Below are 22672 nucleotides of genomic sequence, written 5' to 3' on the forward strand. Positions count from 1 at the left end.
GCAACCTCAAACACTCTACATCTATTTAATACCCATATACATGCTATTACAGAACCCTTACTCTCGACCTTCCAACAAGATCAATTTCAGTCAACAAACTCATTCAAAACAAATTAAATTCATCACATCACAACATGCACAATTTCACAGTTTCAATCGTAACACCCGATACAATAAAAGTCATAAAACAATTTCACAAGAGCACACCAGTTCAACATTCATATGCATATATTTTTATAAAATAAATTCATACAAAAATAATTAGCTTCCCTTACCATAGTGGTTACAAGTGCAACACTCTTTAGAGAAAACCCCAAAACAGTACTATTGCACAGAAGCAAGTTCAACAGGATCTACAAAATGTCAAATTGGATACAGAGACATCTCTTAAAGTTAGAATAGGTAGAGAATCTAGAGGAGAAATCCATTGATTTCATGCAACTAGAAAATTGCATGCTCTAGGTTCAAAGGAAAGGGAGGAACAGAGAAAGATAACTTACCCATCCAAAGCAGAATTTTAATCGGATTAATGGGAAGCTCTCAACTCCGTGAACGAGCTATTTGAAATTTCAACTGAAAAAGTAGAAAGAAGTCAGAGCAAGAAAAGGAAAATGGAACTGAGTTTAGAGAGAGAAAGAGTAACTGGATGAAGAACTCAGAACTGGAAAATGAGTCATCTTCTGAGGTCCTAGTGTCCTTAACTTCTTGGATCAGACTACAGGATCCAGTAGCATTTCATTTTCAGGCTCTTACAAAAAACGCATTTAAATCGATAATATTTATATTTTATTTATTCCATTTTTAAAATAGTAAAAAGTATAGATAACATGATTGATATATATATATATATATATATATATATATATTTTAGTGTAGTGGCTACAGAATTTGGTCTATCTTATCCGTTATACTGATTAAGAGCATATGTGTACCTATTAAAACTTTAAGGAATCAAATAAAATAAATACTTTGATATACTGTAAATTGTATATTTTCTGATAAATTAAAAATAGTATAAACTATTCTACTAGTAGATATAATTTTGTGTAATTGATTATATTTCATAAAATTGAACTGCTTTAGTTTATTTATCAGTATAAGTTATACAAATTTATTTATTTGGTTATAATTTCTACTGTGGTATTTTTTTTTGCTGATATTTCTAAATAAGAAACTTCGATTTAAAAGGCGATTAGGTTAGGTCAGTTCCTCCCTGGTCAGGAGAAGAAAAGTGAAAAGTAAAGAGAGTTGAGTAGGATGATTCCCGCTTAGGGTGTGAGAGGTTCCTAGTTCGTTCGCCGAATGCAGTTTTCGTTTTCTTTGACGATTTGGAAGCTGACAAGCTTGACTTAACTTGGTATTTGCTGTAGTCAAATACCAATCGACGAGCACCAGGTTTGATTTCTAATTTTTTACTCTTTTCAAATTCCGGAAGTTGACGCACTTTACTTGTTAAGTCGATTAGTTAAATAATAATAAGCATCAGAGGTAGCATGTGATTGTGATGCGATCAATGAATTCATTCTTTAACTGCTTGCCACGGAAAATGTAATACAATAATTTGTTGTAAGTCGTAGTTGATAATTAAAATATAAAACCAGAGACAATGGTACAGGTCCGGTTATAAAGAAAATCAGGTAAAGAATCTAAATTAGGAGTGGTGCTCACACATTTAATGCTCAATAGTGCCATGAATTGAACTCCATTGTCTCCAAAAACAGGGTATCTGTACGGAGAATGTTTATACATTAAACCAGAGTGGTAGATTAGTAAACTTACTTTGATTGCCTGATTAGAAAAACAGGTTGCCTTGACTTTTAATTGGCTATCCAGGTAATAGAAGTGAAGAGAACGTGGCATGCATATAAATTTCTAAAAGAAACCTGACATAGATTAGACTTTGCCCAAAGTCCTCTCGACGTGGGCATTTGGTCTAGTGGTATGATTCTCGCTTAGGGTGCGAGAGGTCCCGAGTTCAATTCTCGGAATGCCCCCTCTTTTTTTCTTATCTTTACCTGAATTGTGTTGATGTGTTTTTCTCATTGAGTAGGCAGAAGGAAAACCCTGCATTCTCAGACACAATAGAACACTTGCAGATGCATTTTTTTTTCTTAAAGAACAGGTGTACATGCAAATCACAATCTTAAAAATCAATTTTGTTTGTATTGTGCTTGACTGTTGATATGTCTTTTAACAATTAAGCTCCAGGACACTTAGCATTGTTATGATTTACCTATCTCTCCACACGGTAGCAAGCATCAGTTTTATCGCCTAGATTGTGCTATCTGATCTTAACTAAGTATGCGCCATTTGAACTATATATTCTACAACGAATTAAAATATTTCTTAATCAACTAAATAAGGAAGGAAGTTGTTGTTGATGATGCATGAAACCCTTAAATATCAAATTCTTATAAACAAATGTATCAACACAATTATATCTTTAAATACTTTGCACATGTAATTAGCAAGTATCTTATTTTGTACTTTACAATCACTCGGTGGAGTATGTGATTAACCTCCATATCAAAACAGCGGTGTTGAATTTCAAACCACTGCACTTAGAAGAAATATTAGAATTGTGAAGTAAAAATAATGTTTCAACTTGTGTAAGAAAGACAATACAACTTACTGTTATGTGGGATACTTATAAAACAATAAGCATCAGGAGCTGAACGTGAATGTGTTGGAAGAATGATTGATAGTTTTAGCTGGAAGTTTTGAAGTAATGAGTGTCAACTTGCCAACGTAAATGTAATTAAATTATATGGCAATTCATGGGAAGTCTTTCAATATATAAAACCAGAGGGGTATGCAAACTTTCTTTCATTTTTTTTTACTTGGAAAAACAAGTTATCTTGACTGAGAATTACCCATCCAGTCAACCAAATCTTACAATTTGTATGCAATTGTACTGTACAAACTGAAGACAAGGCATGAATAAAAAAATTATTTAGCCCTATATCTTTCAATATGGGCATTTGGTCTAGTGGTATGATTCTCGCTTTGGGTGCGAGAGGTCCCGAGTTCGATTCTCGGAATGCCCCTATTTTTTTCATATTTATCTGTGCCTCTATTATTCTCAAGTGTGTTTGTTATTTTTTTATAAGCGCATGCATTTGTTATTGACTAGGCATAAAGCATGCACTACATTCTCAGCCTTGGTGTGAAAAGAATACTTGTTTCTTCCACCAAAAAACCAGGAGAAGATGTTAATCAATCTTAACAATCTGGCTGCATTATAGCATCCACAGTTAATCCCAAAGACTGCTTGCCATGCCATGATACACTTAGCAGTTGATTGACATCTGTATCTCTCTGTTAGTTTGCAGGTATACGTCAAAACTCTGAGATTAGTATGTGATCTTGTGTTTCAATTTGAACTTTGCATTCTCCAATGAAGTAATATTGTTGAATCAACTATATTATTTCGAATTGAATTATAAAGGAGATCCTGAATTGTTGTTTTGTCCATGATGCCTAGCACAACACTAAATATCAATTTTAAAAAACTGTATTAGCACAACTTGCACAATTCTTGTCAGTTACACATATAGCATTACCAAATATTTTATTTTATAATATTCAACACACAGATGTGATGTGTGATAACCTGCATATCAAATCACGTGTTGTTTGATATTATGTAATTCTGTTTGAAAACGAAAACAACAATTAGTATAAATAACAGCATGTTAAATTACTTCAAATTTCAATCAGCTAGAATCAGCTCCAATTCAGCATACAAACATGTACATGTGGCAAAACTAATAGAAGTGATAACCCGCCCTGATTTTTTTTTTTAAAACTAAAATGTATAACCCAATCAACAGCTGTACCAATGGAGTTCTTTTATTATATTAACAAGCAAGAAACTTCTCCAAACCAATGGATTTTAGCCCCCTTAAATTGTGAAATGAAAAAACATTAAAAGTACAAGTAATATTTCAACTCTTGAAAAAGAGAATGCTATCATTTTAGTGATGTCATGCAGTAAAAGTCAGATGTAGAAGTTAAAAACGTTTTAACATCTGAATCTGCCTTAAACTAATTTCCTCAAATTGATTCATTAGTTTTTTATAATTTCCAAATAATAGGCATCAGGGTTTGTTTATAAATTCTATCATTTTGAATTTGGAAGTTGACAAGCTTTTCTTGATAGTTTGCTTGTTTAAATAGTAACAAACTTGATTGCCTTGGGATGAATAAGGTGATACGAAAACTGTTTCAGCGTGAATTTTTTTCTGTAACAGGTAACAGTTTGCAAGCGAGAATGGGATAGAATAAATAATCTGTCTGAAGTCATTGTTGACCTTTAAATATAAAACTAGAGGGGTAAATTTGTAAACTCTTTGATATCTTAGTTAGAAGAATGAGTTACTTTTACTGTTAATTCTCTATCCAGGTAATCGTATCCGCTCATTTATAAGTAATTTTACAATAACAATACTATTGAACAACTTTAATAGAAAACTTGACATAGATTTGCCTTGATCATTAACTTTTAGTAAGGGCATTTGGTCTTGTGGTATGATTCTCGGAATGCTCCTCATCTTCTTAAATTTATTTGTCCCTGTATTATATTTTTGTGGTTGTCCTGGACTTGGAATGACATGTACTGCACTCTAAGCCCCCCTTTTTTTCATATTTTTCTGTGCTGTCATGTGTGAGTTTGCCGTTCTTTTTCTGAGTGTTTTCTTTACATTTACCAGGCACAAAGACATGCACTAAATTCCACCCTGTTTGCCAGAAGCAATACTTGCAGTCAGTTTTTTCCACAAGAACCGTAGAAGATGTGAACTAGTCTTATCAATCTGGCAGAATTAGCCTTTACAGTTGAACATCTAGGAAGATTCCCAAGAGGCACGCAGATGTTACGCTGATTTTTGTATCTGTCCCATGGTTTGCAAGTGACAGTTACAACACCGAAATAGTGGTATGCAATCTTACATTTGTCTCAAACATTTGAACTTAGAATTGTATAATGAAGTGATTACTAAATCAACTAAATTGTTTCAAAATCTATAAGGAAGGAGATTATGAATTATTGTCTTGTCCATGATGCCTAGCACCCGAATATATTTAAAAAAGGGAATGAGTTCAAGTTGCACAATTATTTATTGTAGTCCATTTGACACGAAGCATTATCAAATATCTTATTTTCTAATATTCAACATTCATGTGATATGTGATAACCTACATATTGAAATGACATGCCGTTTTCAGCTGTTATGTAAGCCAGTCAGCAAAGGAAAAGAAAATCTAGTATGATACTGAAAGAACTTCAGTCTACATAATTCAGTCTCTAATACAATGTAGAAACAGATACATATAGAAAAACGGAATCTACCTTAAAATAATTTGACCATTTTGGTTTATTAATTATTGTATAATTAGCAAACAATAAGCTTCAGGATTGATTTCTTAATATTGGTCATTGCACACAATGTTTGAACAAATGTAATTGCCTAACTCATTAATTTGCAACCTTGTGTTATTACAAAGACTTTTTGTTTGATCAATATTTCTTAGAAGCATAATTGACACATCTACTTTCAACTTCAATTGATAATTTGATATGTCTGAACATTTTATCTCATACAAGAATTATGATGTAAACTACTCAACTTGAATAAACAATATTAAGTGCATATCAGTCAAAAATTGAACTTAGCCCTATTCAATTAATGTGGGCATTTGGTCTAGTGGTATGATTCTCGCTTTGGGTGCGAGAGGTCCCGAGTTCGATTCTCGGAATGCCCCCAATTTTTTCAGATTTATCCGTGCCTTTTTTGTCCTCATGTGTGTTTTGTCATTGGCTTGTCTAAAAGAAAAGCACTGGATTCTTGTTCAGATTAGAATACTTGGTTTCGTTTCTTCCACCAAAAGAATAGGAGCTGTGAATCACAGTTTTAACTGTCTGGTTTTATTAGTCTTTGCAGCTGAGAACCAAGACAGGTTGGCATGAAGCACCAAGCAGCTGCTTGGGTTTCTGTATCTCTCCCACAAGTTTTCAAGCAACAGTCCCGACACCAAGATGCTGGTTTGTGATCGTGTCTATGTATGACATTTGAACCTACATTCTACAATGAAGTAATATTGCTAAATTAACTATTGTTATTTTAAATTTAATATGGAAGAAGGTTGTGAATTGTTTCCATGGTGCCTGCCACCCAAAACTATAATATAGTTGTTTTTTTTAAGTAATAAAACCCATTAGAAATTATGAAGTATCTTATTTTCTAGTTTATAACACTCAGATTGAATATTTGATGTTCTACATATAGATTCACATGCTGTTTGATTTTATTCAAGCTAGTCAGAAAGGAAAATGAAAACTAGTATGATACCACAGTAGATACTATGGTTCAGTCTGATGCAACATACAGATTGAAGCGTATTGCAACACTTCAGTTCTTAGTATATAAGCCAATCTGCAACTGTAACAAAGTTGGTGGACATTTTACGAGAGATCAAGAAGCAACAAATTCTCTATTGGGAATGGATTTCAACTCCTTGCTCTTGGGAAATCACATTAAAACTACAAGTAATGTTTCAACTTGTGGAAAAAAAAGGAGTGCGACTAAATTTGAGTGATATCATGTGGTATAAGTCAGATGTAAGCGAAGTTTTAACCTCTGAATCCACCCTAAACAATATTGCCAAGTCAATTTATTAGTTTTTATTATCACCTTCAAACTACAAAATTTGCATAAGGTTTTGGTCTAATGGCATGACTCTTGGAATGCCTTACATTTTGATACTTTGGAAGCTTACAGGCTTGGCTTGTGAATTGGTGTTTATAAATACTAACAAACATAAGGTATTATTTAAAAAAAAAAATCATTTTGGAGCTTCGACGGTGATAGGCTTAGAGGCGTCCGGAGTTTGAATTTTAAAAGCTTATGTAGAAATGAAATGATATTCATTCCTAAAAAGTTATAAGTAAGATTTTGTAGTTAAGTTTTCAATGGATTTATTATACAGTAAATATTGGAAGTTTTGAATCAACTTTACAGATGTAAAGGATTTGAAGGATCTCCACGAAATCTATAATTACAAAAGTTAATGAAAAATAATTAAAAAAAAAGTTTGGATGAAGAAAATATACCAATACAAATTTTCAAATTAACTTTCTTCTACACTAGGATAGCAAGTATTAACATATTTTCATTGGTTTAATGTCTAAATAGGTTCCTATTTTTGTTCAGAATTTGAAATAGGTCTCTTTATTTTTTGGCGTCTCAATTGGGTCCTTATTTTTGTTAATTTGATGCAAATAAATCCTTTCCGTCAATTTCATCAAACGGCGTTAATGAATGTGTGACGTGGCCTGAGGACAGTATTGACACGTGTAAGGCCACGTCACACGCCGTTTGATGAAATTGACAGAAAGGATTTATTTGCATCAAATTAACAAAAATAAGGACCGACGCCAAAAAATAAAGGAACTTATTTCAAATTCTGAACAAAAATAGAGACCTATTGAGACATTAAACCTATTTTCATTCCTTTAGGTTCATGATAATCATATATTTCGTTAAGTTTAAAAAAGCAACTTTTTAAAATTGTATATACATAATCCATAATTATATATAAAGAAAATACCATTTTGGTGTTTTTTTTTTTAAAAAAAATTTTACTCTCTTAATAATTATTTTTTAAAATTAAATAACTATTCACAATAGAAAAATTATTTTTCAGTTTTAACATTTTACTAACTATTTTTTTAATTGAAATAATTAATTATTATAAAAAAAATTAGTAACTATTTTTTTAAAATTTAAATAATTACTCTTAATAAACAAATTTATTTATTATATTTTTATTTTAATAACTAAAGTTTATTTTATCTATAATTATATCTATAACTATATTTTTTTATTTTTTCAATTTTACTTTTTTAATTATTACTTTTAAAATTTAAATAATTTATAAATATTTAAAAAATGTGTACAGTCGCGACAATAGTTTTGATAGAGTTACTTTCTTACACAATTTTTGTTTATATAAATTTAAAATTTTATTAAATATTAAAATTTTTCATGGGAAAATATCTTAAGATTATTTGAAACCCAATCTAATACATGGCCGTACACTTTGTCTAATAAATCTTTTGAGGAAATTAAAGAATAAATTTTTCATTAGAATAAAATATTAAGTAAAATAAAAAAATTAATTTTGAGACTATGTTAAAAAAGGTATTGTATTCTAATAAATACTTATAAAGAGTAATAAATAAAAAAAGATTATGCAACAATCTGATAAATAAAAGTAAAACAAATATAGAATTACAATATTTAAAGTGAAGATCTTAACCTAAGAATATCTCTCAAAAACCCCTTTAAACAAGCTTTACTAGGTCAGGATCTGCTTTCAGGAGAACCGGAAAAAAAGGAGTGTTTTCGTGCTTGGGGTGCGAGAGGTTCCAACCTCTATTTACGAATGCCCCTTTTTTGTTTTTTGACGATTCAGAAACTGACAAGATTGAGAAGGTAATCGCTGTAGTTAAATACAAGCCTACAAGCATCAGGTTTGATTTCTCAATTTTAGCCCTTTTCTGGTTTCGGAAGTTGACAAACTTGACATGTTAGTTCGTGTAGTTAAATAATAATAAACACCAGAGTTTGCATGTGATAGCGCTGGGATAAATGAATTGCTAGATCGACAGTTTTATCTGAAAATTTTCTGTGTAAGTACCAGCTTGCCTCTGAAAATTTAATACAATAATGTGTTGTAAGTCAATGCTCCAGGTAAGCAAATCTGGTAATCTGAATGCAATCTTCCCATAGAACTGAAGAGAATGTGGCATGACTATACAATTTTATTATTAAACTGACTTAGATTTCGCTTTGCCCCAAGTCTCCCAATCAGGGCATTTGGTCTAGTGGTATGATTCTCGCTTAGGGTGCGAGAGGTCCCGAGTTCAATTCTCGGAATGCCCCTATTTTTAAGGAAGATGGTTGTGAATTGTTGTGGCTGATGCCTTGCACCCAATACTTTGATTCAGTGTAGGCCAGTTTGGAAAGGAAAAGAAAAACCAAATGACGTCCACAAGTTGCTTCATTCAGCTTGGTTCAGTCTATAATCCAACTAACAAATAGATATAAATATCGTGACTTTACTTCTTTGATATAAAATGTTTTATTATCCAATCAACTACTGTATGAATGTTTGTGTAGTTTTTACAAGTAATTGTGAAGCAACAAACTTCTCTATCATGGATGCTGGACTTGTGAAATAACCTTGAAAGTACACGTAATGTTTCAATTTATTAAAAAGTAGAATGCTACCATTTACTGATGTCATGTGGTAAACAAAGTTAGATGTGCAAGTCAGAAGCAAAGCTTTAAGTTCAGAATCCACCCTAAAATAATTTCACCAAACCAATTTTTTAGTTTTTAATATAATTAGCAAACAACATAATTTCACAATTGGACTTTTTGATCAGTTGTATGATTATCTTAGGGTGTGAGAGGTCACATATTCATTCTTGAAATGCTTTATATTTTAATGGATTCTAATAAGCTTAACATGATTTGTTAACTTGTGTAATTAAATAGGAAGAAGCATCAGACGTTATTTTTAACTTTTAGCCCTTCAAAGCTTTGGAAGCTGACATTCTTGACTTGTTAACTTGTTTTTGTTAAATAGCAATAAGCATGATATGCTCCATGTGAGTGCATTGGAATGAAGGCTAAGATACATTATTAGTTTTAACTGGAAGGGTTTGGTAGCAAATCGCTACTTGTCCCTGAAAATGTAATATAATTATGTGTTGTAAGTCTCATTTATCCTAAAATAAAAGAGTGGAGGTGAATATGTAAGCTCTTTGATACCTTGACTGATAAGAAAATCTGGTCATTTCCCCTTCAATGTGGGCATTTGGTCTAGTGGTATGATTCTCGCTTTGGGTGCGAGAGGTCCCGAGTTCGATTCTCGGAATGCCCCCTTTTGTTTTAAAATGTGTACATTATTTTGAAGTGCTTTTGTTGACATATGCACTGCATTCTCAGATCCTATTTCAGAAATAATACTTGTATTAGCTCTTACAGTTGAGCATCAAGAAACCTTCCCTAGAGGCACAGTAGAAGTTACTTTGATTTGCAATCATCAGTGGCAACAGACAGAGATTTTGGTGTATGATTTTGTGTTTCAAGTACCTTAACTGGTAATTCCTTATCCAGGTAACCATATCTGGGCACTTTATATGCAATTTACAATATAACTGCAGACAGTGTGGCATGCATTAACGATTTCAACAAAAAACTAGACAGATTTTACTAGCTCCTCACAATTTCCATGCTTGAGAGCAATTGATCTAGCACAAGGATTATAGCTTTGGGTGCAAGCCAGTTTCTAATACAATAGAAAACTACAAAATTTGCATAAAATTAGGCTTTTGGTCTTGCGGTATGATTCTGGGAATCCCTACATTTTGATAATTTGGAAATTCAATACCTTACTTCATTTGTTATTTAGCAATTAAATACCAACAAACACAAGGTATTATTTCTAAATTAGCCTTTTGGAGCTTTGGAAGCTGACAAGCTTGACTTGTTTGTCTGTTTTTTTAAATAATAATTAGCATCAGAGGCTCCATGTGAATGAGTGTTCAGATCATTGATTCCTACATCAACAGTTTTAGCTGGAAAATTTTGAATACCAACTAAGTGACAAATTAATGCTGTAAAATATTATGTTGCAAGTATTAGTTGGTGCTAAAATATAAGATCAGAGGGGTAAATAAGTAAACTCTCTTTTATTCCTTCACTGTAACAGCAAATTATCTTGTCTTTTGTATGCAATCCTAATATAGAATTGCAGAAAATGTGACTTGCGAAAACAATTTTTAAGATAGAATTAAATTAACTCCCTTAATCTCAATTAGGGCATTTGGTCTAGTGGTATGATTCTCGCTTTGGGTGCGAGAGGTCCCGAGTTCGATTCTCGGAATGCCCCTATATTTTTTTCATATTCATCTATGCATGTATTGTTCTCATGTGTGTTTCTCATTGATTTGGCAAAAGGCATACACTGATTTACATAATTTGAACTCTACATCCTACAATGAAGTAATATTGCTAAGTCATCTATGTTATTTCAAATTGAAAAAGTAGGTTTTGAATTGTGGTCTTGTCCATGATGTCTAGCACCCAAAATCTTAACAGAAATGTACGTGAACAACTTGCACAATTATTTATCTGTGTCCACTACGCATGTAGCATTAGCATGTACTAAGATGTGATTCAAATCATATGCTGTCAAATTCTTGCTTGTTATATGCATAGATTCTTACACTCTTGTTTGTATGATATACATAAATTGGTCAAATCTGATAGTTTGTAATGTTTAACCTAGACTGATTCCAAGTTTAAATATGTTTGGTTGAATGAAAAAACACATTACAATAATCTATATAATTGATTGTTTGTGACTTGAAAAGTAGACATAATTAAAGTTGAATTTGGGTGCAATGGGGATGGAAAAGTTTCATCTTAATAACTCTAAATGTTGATTCCCGCATCCTCAGTTTTCTCATCTGGATTTTGGAGGCACTTTTAATAATGACAAACGAGTACTCCCTATGTTAAATGGTAAGTCTTTGGAAGGTAGTGTGTTGTGATGCTAATATTAATTGGAACTTGGAAATGTGGGCTTGACTTCATGACCATGTGCTAAGTAATTAGCTATGCTACTTCTGTGGCATATTTTTCTTAAGTTCAGGTGCGGAAGAGAAGTACACTGAAGCATTTGAAGTGTGGCAACTTTTTTTTTATTTTTGGTGGTTGATGAGTGAAGACTATTGCAACAATGGAGAATAAAGGATTTAGGTAGCCCGCACTCTTTCAGAGGATGAAAAAACATTTAAAGCTTTTTTTTTGGCAATGAACACTCAATGGCTGTGAAGGATTCAGCTTTTGGGAAGGAGGAATGAGAAGATTGATGCACTGAGTATTAACATGGAACGGAAGGGGCTTATCTTATGGTCTTTAATAAAATCCCATACTTCTGACATTTCTTCAATCTTTCCATCACATGCCAATATATATCATGTAACTAATCACGGACGATATTTATACCGGGTTTCCTCATTTTGCTATATTACTTTCATTATACGGCTAAATTTAGCTGGGTAAGATTACTTTCTAGGAGCAAGAAGTTTCTTCCTCCCAAGAGAAGCATCTTTTGCCGTCTAGTTTATAATGATACTCCTAATTGTAACCCGTTAGTTTACGTGCAATTGCATTTTTATATAGAACTCAATAACGAACAAATTATACTTGTAGACACGTCGTATCTATGAAGATATTTATATTATGCGTGGAACATTAATTAGTTTCAATATATTGTCGTTGTCTACTCACTGTAATTTTCCAACATCCCATTACCTCCATAATTAGCGGAATTTCCCCCGTTAAAGCATGTAACCATTTTTATATGGTATTTGATGAAGTTTTCAGGTCTCGCGCAGAAATTTTTACAGAGCGTGTGGTTATTTTATTTGGTCTGGAATAAAGTTTTGCTTTCAATAATGGAGGTTTATAAATCAAAGTGTCTCTTGTTTAGAATCAAATTTGCATGTGAGACTGTAGGTTCAGTATTTTCTGTTGAGAAAAACTTTGTTGCCCATGTCAGCAAGAATTAAATAGAATATGCACTAACAACCTTAATATGATATTTTGTTTAAATAATATTCATTGGCTAGTTTAATCAAATTGATTCCTCGATCATGTTATGGTACATATGTAGATAAGAAAGAATTATATTAACTTAAAAGATTTGACAAAGAATGCAAGGAGAAACAAATATCTACAGTTGTTTGCTAGCTCAAATAACTGAATCTCATTCAGTTTCGTAATCAAAATGTACTGTAGCATCCTCCTTCCAAATCAGGTTATTATAACCAAAGATTCTTGCAAAACATGAAATCAATTGTTCCTGTACTATTTCTCCCTCAGGAAGGACAACATCTGTCTCCCTTCTCAAAGATGTTACATCTTTATCCGCAATTCCACAAGGAACAATGTGCCTGAAGTAGCTTAAATCAGGATCAATGTTAAATGCCATCCCATGAGAAGTGATTCCACCCGATATCCGAACGCCAATAGCACCTATCTTCCTTTCTCCAACCCATACCCCAGTTTCACCACTTTGTCCAGGACAAGCTTTCACGCCATACATAGCAGCCAGTTCAATCATGGTTGACTCGATTTTCTCCACAAAACTCCGAGCACCAAGCCCAATGTCACGAAGTGATATGATAGGATACAAAATAGCTTGGCGGGGACCATGAAATGTAATGTCTCCTCCCCTTTGAGTGTAGTGAAGTTCAGCTCCAATTGCTTCCAACTCTGACTGGGGAATTAACAAATTGTGAACAGTTTGCCTTTTGCCCACAGTGTATGTAGGGGGGTGTTGCAAAGACAGAAGAGTATCACATCTCTTATGAAGCTTTCTATCCAAGGCCAGTTTTTCCTGCAGTTTCAATGCATCAATGTAGTTGACAACTCCTAGTTTCCAGACCTCCAGGCTTCGCAAACCCCTCATTCCCTATTCTTATGCCAAGAAAGATAGGAAGACCGTGAAATGCAAGAACGAGAGTGAGTATCATCACAAACAGGGGATAGGTAACATTGACTAAATTGAAATTTTAGCCCGAAGTCATCAAAGGTGCAAAGAAATGCCTATATGGGTGGCCAGAAATCGATTCTCATTCATCCAAAAGCACCAACCACAGGAGAAAAAAAAGTGAAGGAGAAACATCAATAAACTGAAGGAGACAACACATACAATCCTTCAATAAGATTACCACTAGCAGTCTTCCTAATGTTGGAACATCTCTTGAATAGAAAAAAAAAAATCTTTTAGAAAGGTGATTAACAAATCAGTATGGGCCAATAAGGCACTATCAGACAATAAATAAAAATTAAATTGAAGTACCTAGAAAACATTACAAAGCACCAATGTAGGAGAAAGTTGAACAACTCCAATAGATACTATAAGAATAGCATATTAATTGGGTAACACAAGATTTTATTATTGACATGTCTATAAGATTGAAAACATAAGTATTGGCATCCGAATCAACAATTCATTTACCTTTAGACAAATGATTGATAAAAATATCATAAAAAACTAAATCATCGGTCAAATGCCTAACATCTAGAGTAGACATAATCACTTATGATACCATATTAAGGTATTAGAGTTTTCATCTTTGACATCCATGAGAGAGAACAAAAGATTATTGAAATGAATGTGGAAAAATCACTTACGATACCATATCAAGGTATTGGAACTTACTCCTCTAGCGAATGTGGGCTCTAACACATTCTCTTACAAGAGCATTACCACCAAGAACATGGGAATCTAGGGGACCCGACACTAGATATCACTATAAACTCAATTATCAACTATCATAATAAGAGATAAATCAATAGAATAGTTAATTGAATCAAAATGTTTGGTATTATATAATAGCAAATTATCAACTTGAATAGAATAATTGGTTATCTATAATATTTATAATATATAATTATATTCTATTCTAACAATTGACTAAACGAAGCATAACAAAAACAACACCTCCCATATAAACAAGTCGATCTCACAAAAACTAACCTTGAAAACACCGGATACGAGACCAGAAGCGTCAGGCAGACTGCCTTCTTTAGCAATAACTGAACCAACAATACCTAAAAGAAAAAGAATTTTGGCGAACCCTTGCTTATAATCCGAATATAAGCAGATATAGAAAGGAGAAACAAACATACAGAGCTCGAAAAAAATGCAATTAATACCTTCCAAAATATAACAGAGTGGCCCAAGATGCAGTGTCTGACAACGACGACTGTGAGAGCAAAGGGTTTGAGCGACGGCTTCAGAACAAAGGGGCTGAGAGTACAGGATTTGAGAGCAAAGGCTTCAACACGAGGGCTTCAGACCAAAGCCTTCGGACAATAATAGTCCGTCAAACATTTGTTCATTGGATCTTCATTGCAATATCTTGTTTTCAGACACTAATTTTTAATTTATATATATAGATTTTGCTAACTTTTCTTCTGGTACTCTTATAAATTCTTTTTACTAAAAAAATTAAAATATAACACTTTTTATTGTATACAAATCTTCCTGAAGATTTTTATAAATAATAGATTTTATATTTAAGATTTTTACTGAAGATCTGCTATTGAGATGCTACAAATTTTAGGTCTTGAAATTAAAAATTTTATGCGTCCTGGGAATTAAAATTATTCCTATACGCATGTTTCCTCCTTATTTTTCTTATGTATAATTTGTGCTTACTTTTGTTAAGAATGATAATAAAGTGGGATAAGTGTGAGTTGAGTATTTCATTTTCATCCCTATTATCAAAATATGAAATGATTAAATATTCAATGTAAATTAAATAATAATAATCAAATGTGTCATAAAAATAAGTTATAAATGTGACGTTCCAAATATATAGCAGATATATATGCAAAGACATCACCAATTTATAATATTAGAAAGCAGTTAAGAGATGTACTTAAAGTATTATAGGATTACAGTTTTCCAAAATTTTCTAAGAAATTAAAACTTCAAGCACTAGAGTATTGCCCAGAATTTGAAACTTAAAACATAACAAGGTTCTTCAAGAGAACTAAGAATTTCTAGTGAGTCTAAGCTGCAGCATCATCTTCATTTCTCTCCAATGTTGCCTCCAAAGAAACTTCATCTTTCTCTGCTCACATTCAAGTGGATGATCATTGCAAAAGAAAACACATACAACAAGCACACAAACAAGCAAGGGTGAGCTAATTATATAAAAGCATGCATCATATCAAGCACATAACATACAAGAGTTAACTTAAATCAAAACAGTTTAAGGCATACATCATAGCATGTTATCTTCTAGACTTGACTCGTCCGGACTTTAGAATGATAGTCGAACTATGACGGGTCCTGCACTCGTAGTGACTTATGAAACTTGGGTTCCCCACTTTGCCACACTCACGGGGTTAGCCTGTTCCGAGCCTTGAGGCATACTGGAAGCCCCCAAGACTAAGACCTCCTGCTACTCCTCACCACATGGATTAATCCCTCTACTTGAGTATGATTAGTCATTGGAGTTTCAGAATGACCCCCAAGACTGAGCTTCTACTTTCATTCTAAAACACTAAAGATCTCACAAAGAGATCCTATACATATGGAACTTGATTTACAACTTGGATCATACTTTCATCACTTTATAATCATAGACTTTCTGCCACAATCAACATATACACAATCTCAACAATATACATTACTCACCACTCACAAATTATAAAAATAACATCTCCACAATTGAATCTAAGTTAATCAATACCAATAACCAAACAGCTCCAACTAACCCATAAAAGCTCATAAAATACATCAATTTATACATACTTACAAGTAATATAATTATTGATTAACACTCACGTTTCAATATAAGAAACAACTATCCTTACTTTATTATATATATATATATATATATATATATGGGGTTTGCTAACGCGCGTACGCCTGTTTTTCAGTTGGTACATTTTAGCAATGTGTACCGGGTTTTAGTAGACAAAAATACTCTTATATATCATGGATTCTAAGTTTTAAGGTTAAGGGTATTTTAATAATTTTCATTCTCAAAACTAAAAAAAAAAAAGAAACCCCCAAACCCTTACTCACCTCTCTCATTCCTCTCAACCTTTTCTCTTTCATCTCTCTCACTTCAATGCTTTCTCTGTCATCCCTACTGTAGCCCCAATTGAAAAATATAAGAAATTGTAGTCCCAATTGAAAAAATCAGAAACACTTGCCGTTAAACAATTTACCGAGTTGAGTCATTGACATATTCACCTTCAGGCAAAGGTTCATTCAAGATCTCTTCAATTTCACCATCTTCACTGACCTCTCTAATTCCATCATCTACATAGGTTGAATCATCATCTCTAAAAAATCCTCCAAGCCAATTACCAATTCCTTCCGATGTCATTATGCTTGTGAAAATTATATAAAATTATATACGACAAAAATTATAAAATAAAAACTCATTATAAAATCATTTTTTTGTAAGAAATTATTTAACGAGTGTTTCTGATTTTTTCCAGGCCAATTACCAATTCCTTTGATGTCATTATGCTTGTGAAAATTAGATAAAATTAGATAAGACAAAAATTATAAAATGAAAACTCATTATAAAATCATTTTTTGTAAGAAATTGTTTAACAGCGAGTATAACGAGTATTTCTGATTTTTTCCAAGTCAATTACCAATTCTTTTATACTTGTGAAAATTGGATAAAATTAGATAAAATTAGATAAGACAAAAATTATAAAATGAAAACTCATTATAAAATAGTAGGGATTACAGAGAAAATGTTGGAGTGAGAGAGATGAAAGAGAAATGATTAAGAGGAATCAGAGAGGTGAATAAGGGTTTGGGTTTTTTTTTTAGTTTTGAGAATGAAAATTATTAAAATACCCTTAACCTTAAAACTTAGAATCCATGATATATAAGGGTATTTTTGTCTATTAAAATCCGGTACACATTGCTAAAATGTACCAACTGAAAAACAGGCGTACGCGCGTTAGCAAACCCCTATATATATATATATATATATATATATATATATATATATATATATATATATATATATATATATATATATATATATATGATACATACAGTATCTTGTAAATATACATATTTATATTATATTAGAAGCATATCAAACTCTCTTTTCAGGCACTTGTTTTGCTGCAATCAAGACTACTCTCGATTCTAAATTAATCATAACTAACTGCCTACCCTGTAAATCATAAAGTGAAAAATGGATATTGAAGTTATTGTTTGGAAAGACCAACCCACCATTAAACTAATATATATATATATATATATATATATATATATATATATATATATATATATATATATGTGTGTGTGTGTGTGTGTGTGTGTGTGTGTGTGTGTGTGTGTGACTGATTTATTAAAATTATAATTGACTAGAAATTAACACATGATAACTTTATGCATCTACAATCAACTTGTTTTATTTTATTTTCATCCTAGTAGACATCTTTCTTTATCCCAATTGGTCACCGAAGAGGACTCAGATGTCTGAACGCATCAAACTCACCCTCGACGCCAGCACATATGACTAGTCACAACTGACTGGACCAGGCCAGGGCTGCTCTATGATCAGGGATGTGCCAACTCAGGTTTTTAAGGTTCTCTATCCTACCAACAAAGAAAGGCTCTCAACAATTAACAATTAATTTATTTAAATTATCTACCATGTTCTCTTATGCTCTAAATCTGAAATGTCTAATTTTAATATTTTCACTTCCTCTCACAGCAACCTCAAACAATAGATGTACATCTATTTAATACCCATATACATGCTATTACAGAACCCTTACTCCAGACCTTCTAACAAGATCAATTTCAGCCAACAAACTTATTGGAAGCCCACTCTTAATAAAACTCATTCAAAACAAATTAAATTCATCGCATCACAACATGCACAATTTCACAGTTTCCAGTTATAACACCCAATACAATAAAAGTCATAAAACAGTTTCACATATCACACCAGTTCAACATTCATATGCATATAGTTTTATAAAAGAAATTCATACAAAAATAATTAGCTCCCCTTACCTGGAAAGCTTAACAGTACCACTCCTAGGAACGCTCTATCAGTACCTCCTCACAGAGGCGAGTTTGACAACACCTATAAGCCACCAAAAATTGGTGCAAAGCACATTTCTTAGAGTTGGAAGGGACAGAGAAACTAAAGGAAAAACTACCAGTAACAGACAACCAGCAAGTTGCATGGCTTAGGTTCAAGAACGGTTGAAGAAAAGGGAAAAACACTTACCGGTCGGAATGGAAAAACATTTGGTTCAAACTGAAGCCCTTGGTGCAGCGAGCGCGGAAACACCTTCAAATCAAAATTTGATCGATTCAATGAAGAGAAAACCTAGAGAGAAGACAGAGAGAATTTTAGGGCAAGGATTTTAGAGAGAGAAAGAAAACTGGCAAAATGAAGGAATTTTGATATTTAGAAAACCCCTTCCTAAGGCCATGAGTCTTTAGTTTATCGGCTGACTGCCTCAACATAAGGCCCAATAGCCTTATTATTTTTAGACTCTTACAATAAAACTAAAATTAAGAAAACTAATGATTTTTTTATATTATTTAATAACTTAAAAGTATTTTAACAAAGATAAATATTTAATTAATTTAAAACAAAGATTAATATTTAATTAATTTAAAACAAAGATAAATATTTAATTAATTTAAAACAAAGATTAATATTTAATTAATTTAAAACAAAGATAAATATTTAATTAATTTAAAACAAAGATAAATATTTAATTAATTTAAAACAAAGATAAATATTAAAACGAAGACGAAGTTATATACTCATTTCAATTTTATACCAAATTTTAAAAAATAGATACACATCTAATTAGTATAAATATTTCTGTCAAAATAAAAATTGCTTCTAAGAATACGAGGAGCATATGTAAGTTTCTCATGCTAACCTTTTGGCTTATTGTTTTAATTTGCCATCCTAACCGTTTGTGATTTATTATGATATGTTTGATAATTTATAAGGCGCCAAGAGAACTTATAATCACATATTTCACATTTAATTTTCATTTAATAGTTCTAATTCTCTTAAAATAAATCACAGTTTTAACTTCAAATTCACCCTACAGTAATTTCAACAAACAATCCACTAGATTTTAATAGAATTAGCAACAAAATTTGCAGAATAAGGCTTATGGTCCGTTACCATAAGTTTTTTAATATGTTTACATATTTCTGATATTTCTAACAACATCATTCTCGGAATCTCCTACGTTTTCATGATTGGGAAGCTTACAAGCTTGACCTGACTTACTTGTTATTTGGTGCACATAAATACTAACAAGCAGAAGCTATTATTTCTAAATTTTAACTTTTTGCAGCTCTAACAAGCTGTTAGTTTGTTTAGTTAAATGTTGGGTCATTTGTATGCAATCTCTGTATCGAAAAGCAGACAAGTTGGCATGAATAGAAAAAAATAGATTTAACGTGGCTGCTTTCACTTCAATGTGGGCATTTGGTCTAGTGGTATGATTCTCGCTTTGGGTGCGAGAGGTCCCGAGTTCGATTCTCGGAATGCCCCTTCAATTTTTTCACATTTATCAGTGACTAGGCACAAAGAATTGTGTTTTCTGAACCAGAAAAATTTAAGAACTTGCTGTTTTTTTGTTTCTTCCACCAAAAGAACAGTAGATATCAAAAAATCCGAACAATCTGACTGCATTAGCCTTGTCGGTTAACCACAAAAATACTGCTAGCCCTTCCATCAGACACTTAGCAGTTGATTTGATTTTTGTATCTCTCCACAAGTTTGCAAGTATCAGTCACAATCTTAAAAACAAAGTATACACAAAAGTTTATTCGAATCCGTTACACATGCGGCATTAGCAATTGTCTTAATTTATAATTTAACTCGGATGCATTCTGTAACAACGTACGTATGAAATCACATGTTGTCTGGTATGATGTAAGCTTGTATCATACCAACAGAACTTCACTTAAATCAGATAGGTTCGCCTGTAATACAACGTACAAATAGACTTATAGGGCAAAACTCGAGCTTCTGTTTGTTGATTTAGAATTTCTTACAAGCCAATCAACAACTGTATCAATGCTGGTGGAGTTCTTACAGGAGATCATGATGCAACAAACTTCTCTACCAGTGATGGACGTCAGTCCCCTGCACATACGAAACAAACATTGAAAGTACAAGTACATTCTGAAAGATAAATCATTTGGGAAAGATTATCAGAATAAAGCAAATTATTCGGTGGCTATCCTTAGATGGTGAAGAAAAGATGATAATAAATTTGCAGTTACAATTATCTTGCATGATGTGATTTTCATTATAATTTAATTTTCAGTTTATCATTTGGGAAATGTTTAAGCAAACTTTTGAGTTAATCAGCACTATACTCAACTTGGCTACGTACATCTGAACATCTAATACCCCCAGAGAAGATACTTACATCTGATCTGCCAGGTCTTTCTTGGACAATGCCCCAGGTTTGTCAATCTTATTACCCAAAACTAGAATGGGAATTCCATTTAAAGAAGGTTTGCTCAATAAGTCATGAAGTTCATCTCTAGAGATAGGTAAATTTTCATAATCAGCTGCGTCAACAACATAACTGCAAGTTCCTCCACAAAATAAAGTATATCAGTCATACGTAATCTAAAGAGAAATTATACATTATGAAGGGGAAAAAGAGTGTGAAGTTGAAAACTTGTGTTGCCTTGGATGAAAACAACAATGACTCGCCTAATTACACTTTTGGCAATGTTAGTTTCACCGAGTTTAATTTCTGTACTTTTCAATCGTAAATTTGTAATCTCACTACCCTAATGTTAAGGGGAGAAAGACATAGGAAACATTTCACTAGATAAGAAAAAGAAATACTTCAGTGACTGATGCAAAGTTTTTAGAGAACATACACAATTGCTGAAACAGCTCGACAGTATCTCTCCCACATACTGCGAAACCTTGGCTGACCTCCAAGGTCCCATAGCTTTATTGTCACATTTCCTTTTGTTATCCTTTTCATATTAAATCCTACCTGTAGGTAATAAGGTCATTAAGTAAATTTGCAGGCAGACAATTAACCTCAAATTTGTGGAAATAGACAACACGAAAGTATGGCATCAAAATTAATTATCAGTGATTAAAGAAAGGTAATTTAATTACCGTAGGAATCATCACTTCACTATATCCACCAGTCTTCGTCAAAATCAAACATACACCAGACATCAGCACGTAGGAAAAGATCAAATGAAATGGAAAACTAATCATATTAATGTTTTCTGTTACATACTGCAATAACATTTATAAGTGACGTTTTCCCAGCATCCTGAAGACCAACCAGAGATAACTCCATTTCTTGCTTGAAAAAGAGACTGCATCATTGGAAACAAGAGAAAGAAAAATGAAACATTTTAAAACTATTGAATGAAATATCGATAACAAAAATAAATGAAGGAGTTTTTCAGTTGAAAAGGAAGAGCTGCATCATATGTATACTAGAATAAGAGAATCGGTGTAAGTCTGAATTCCAACTTAATACCATTATATAACTCATCACAACTTCATTAGCAAAAGAATAGAATTATTAGCCTTAAATTTCGTGACAGATGTTGAGCAAAACCGGAAGGAGAAGAAAGAGAAAAATAGTGGTAGCAAGTTTCACCTGCATAACCAATTGACGAAGGCTCCCCATATCCCCAACCCCATCAATTCAACAGAAACACTTCCCTTTTTCAATTTCTACAGAAAAACACTTTCCTTTATAAATTTCTACAACACCACTGATTTTTTTTCTTTCTATTCCCTGGTTTGTTTTACTCTTTCAAAAAGTAGAACAAGACATGTTACGTACAATACAAGAAAATAAGAAAAACATGGTACAAATGAGAAGTGTTTATTTTGTCATTGTAAAACAATGACATAACATATATAGATATATGTTTTTATCAGTGCAAAAATGATGATCATATAAATCCAGATTACTTATAAAAAAAATATAGTTTTGGTGAGCCCGTGCATGACTGGATGGTGCTGACTGTTAGTTTCTGGATT

The 22672-nt window shown here is 32.4% G+C and overlaps 2 protein-coding genes, 1 long non-coding RNA gene and 7 other non-coding genes across 12 annotated transcripts; 8 read left to right on the forward strand and 2 right to left on the reverse strand.

The window, feature by feature from the left end:
- The first annotated feature begins 1211 nt into the window (after window positions 1-1211).
- Window positions 1212-6253, forward strand: LOC148194798 (uncharacterized). The gene is made up of 3 exons (XR_015781757.1): window positions 1212-1395; window positions 4713-4936; window positions 5934-6253. It is a non-coding gene; the product is annotated as an uncharacterized LOC148194798 (long non-coding RNA).
- TRNAP-AGG (transfer RNA proline (anticodon AGG)) lies at window positions 1923-1994 on the forward strand. Its single transcript has one exon. It is a non-coding gene; the product is annotated as a tRNA-Pro (tRNA).
- TRNAP-UGG (transfer RNA proline (anticodon UGG)) lies at window positions 2976-3047 on the forward strand. The gene has a single exon. It is a non-coding gene; the product is annotated as a tRNA-Pro (tRNA).
- Window positions 5692-5763, forward strand: TRNAP-UGG (transfer RNA proline (anticodon UGG)). The gene has a single exon. It is a non-coding gene; the product is annotated as a tRNA-Pro (tRNA).
- Window positions 6254-8873: 2620 nt separating the features above from the next.
- On the forward strand, window positions 8874-8945 carry TRNAP-AGG (transfer RNA proline (anticodon AGG)). The gene has a single exon. It is a non-coding gene; the product is annotated as a tRNA-Pro (tRNA).
- A 934-nt stretch (window positions 8946-9879) lies between these two features.
- TRNAP-UGG (transfer RNA proline (anticodon UGG)) lies at window positions 9880-9951 on the forward strand. Its single transcript has one exon. It is a non-coding gene; the product is annotated as a tRNA-Pro (tRNA).
- Window positions 9952-10890: 939 nt separating this feature from the next.
- Window positions 10891-10962, forward strand: TRNAP-UGG (transfer RNA proline (anticodon UGG)). Its single transcript has one exon. It is a non-coding gene; the product is annotated as a tRNA-Pro (tRNA).
- Window positions 10963-12657: 1695 nt separating this feature from the next.
- Window positions 12658-15015, reverse strand: LIP2 (lipoyltransferase 2). Of its 3 annotated transcripts, none has more exons than XM_047305386.2 (3): window positions 14805-15015; window positions 14626-14699; window positions 12658-13554 (listed from the first exon to the last, which is right to left on the reverse strand). In XM_047305386.2, the coding sequence occupies exon 3, from the start codon at window positions 13549-13551 to the stop codon at window positions 12847-12849; it is 705 nt and encodes a 234-aa protein (XP_047161342.1). In that variant the 5' UTR covers window positions 13552-13554; window positions 14626-14699; window positions 14805-15015; the 3' UTR covers window positions 12658-12846. The 3 variants fall into 3 exon arrangements, with proteins under 3 accessions (XP_047161342.1, XP_047161341.1, XP_087952091.1); XM_047305385.2 differs by having other exon boundaries at window positions 12658-13559; XM_088095965.1 differs by having other exon boundaries at window positions 12658-13844.
- A 5095-nt stretch (window positions 15016-20110) lies between these two features.
- Window positions 20111-20182, forward strand: TRNAP-UGG (transfer RNA proline (anticodon UGG)). Its single transcript has one exon. It is a non-coding gene; the product is annotated as a tRNA-Pro (tRNA).
- A 249-nt stretch (window positions 20183-20431) lies between these two features.
- On the reverse strand, window positions 20432-22540 carry LOC124831420 (ADP-ribosylation factor-like protein 8a). The gene is made up of 6 exons (XM_047305425.2): window positions 22284-22540; window positions 21912-21993; window positions 21785-21817; window positions 21535-21656; window positions 21069-21230; window positions 20432-20779 (listed from the first exon to the last, which is right to left on the reverse strand). The coding sequence occupies exons 1-6, from the start codon at window positions 22325-22327 to the stop codon at window positions 20641-20643; spliced, it is 582 nt and encodes a 193-aa protein (XP_047161381.1). The 5' UTR covers window positions 22328-22540; the 3' UTR covers window positions 20432-20640.
- Window positions 22541-22672: the final 132 nt, after the last annotated feature.

This window comes from Vigna umbellata, chromosome 8 (assembly GCF_029865625.1).
Source record: "Vigna umbellata cultivar VRB3 chromosome 8, Vumbellata_1.0, whole genome shotgun sequence".
NCBI lineage: Eukaryota > Viridiplantae > Streptophyta > Magnoliopsida > Fabales > Fabaceae > Vigna > Vigna umbellata.

Bases quoted from the DNA above. Each gene is read 5' to 3' on its own strand.
- LIP2 (XM_047305386.2), bottom strand. From the start codon at position 13,551: ATGAGGGGTTTGCGAAGCCTGGAGGTCTGGAAACTAGGAGTTGTCAAC.
- LOC124831420 (XM_047305425.2), bottom strand. From the start codon at position 22,327: ATGGGGTTGGGGATATGGGGAGCCTTCGTCAATTGGTTATGCAG. The intron at 21,657-21,784 runs GTAATTAAATTA...TATTACCTACAG, and splicing joins GTGAAGTGATGATTCCTACG to GTAGGATTTAATATGAAAAG. The intron at 20,780-21,068 runs GTAAGTATCTTC...TCGTATGTGCAG, and splicing joins AAAGACCTGGCAGATCAGAT to GGGACTGACGTCCATCACTG.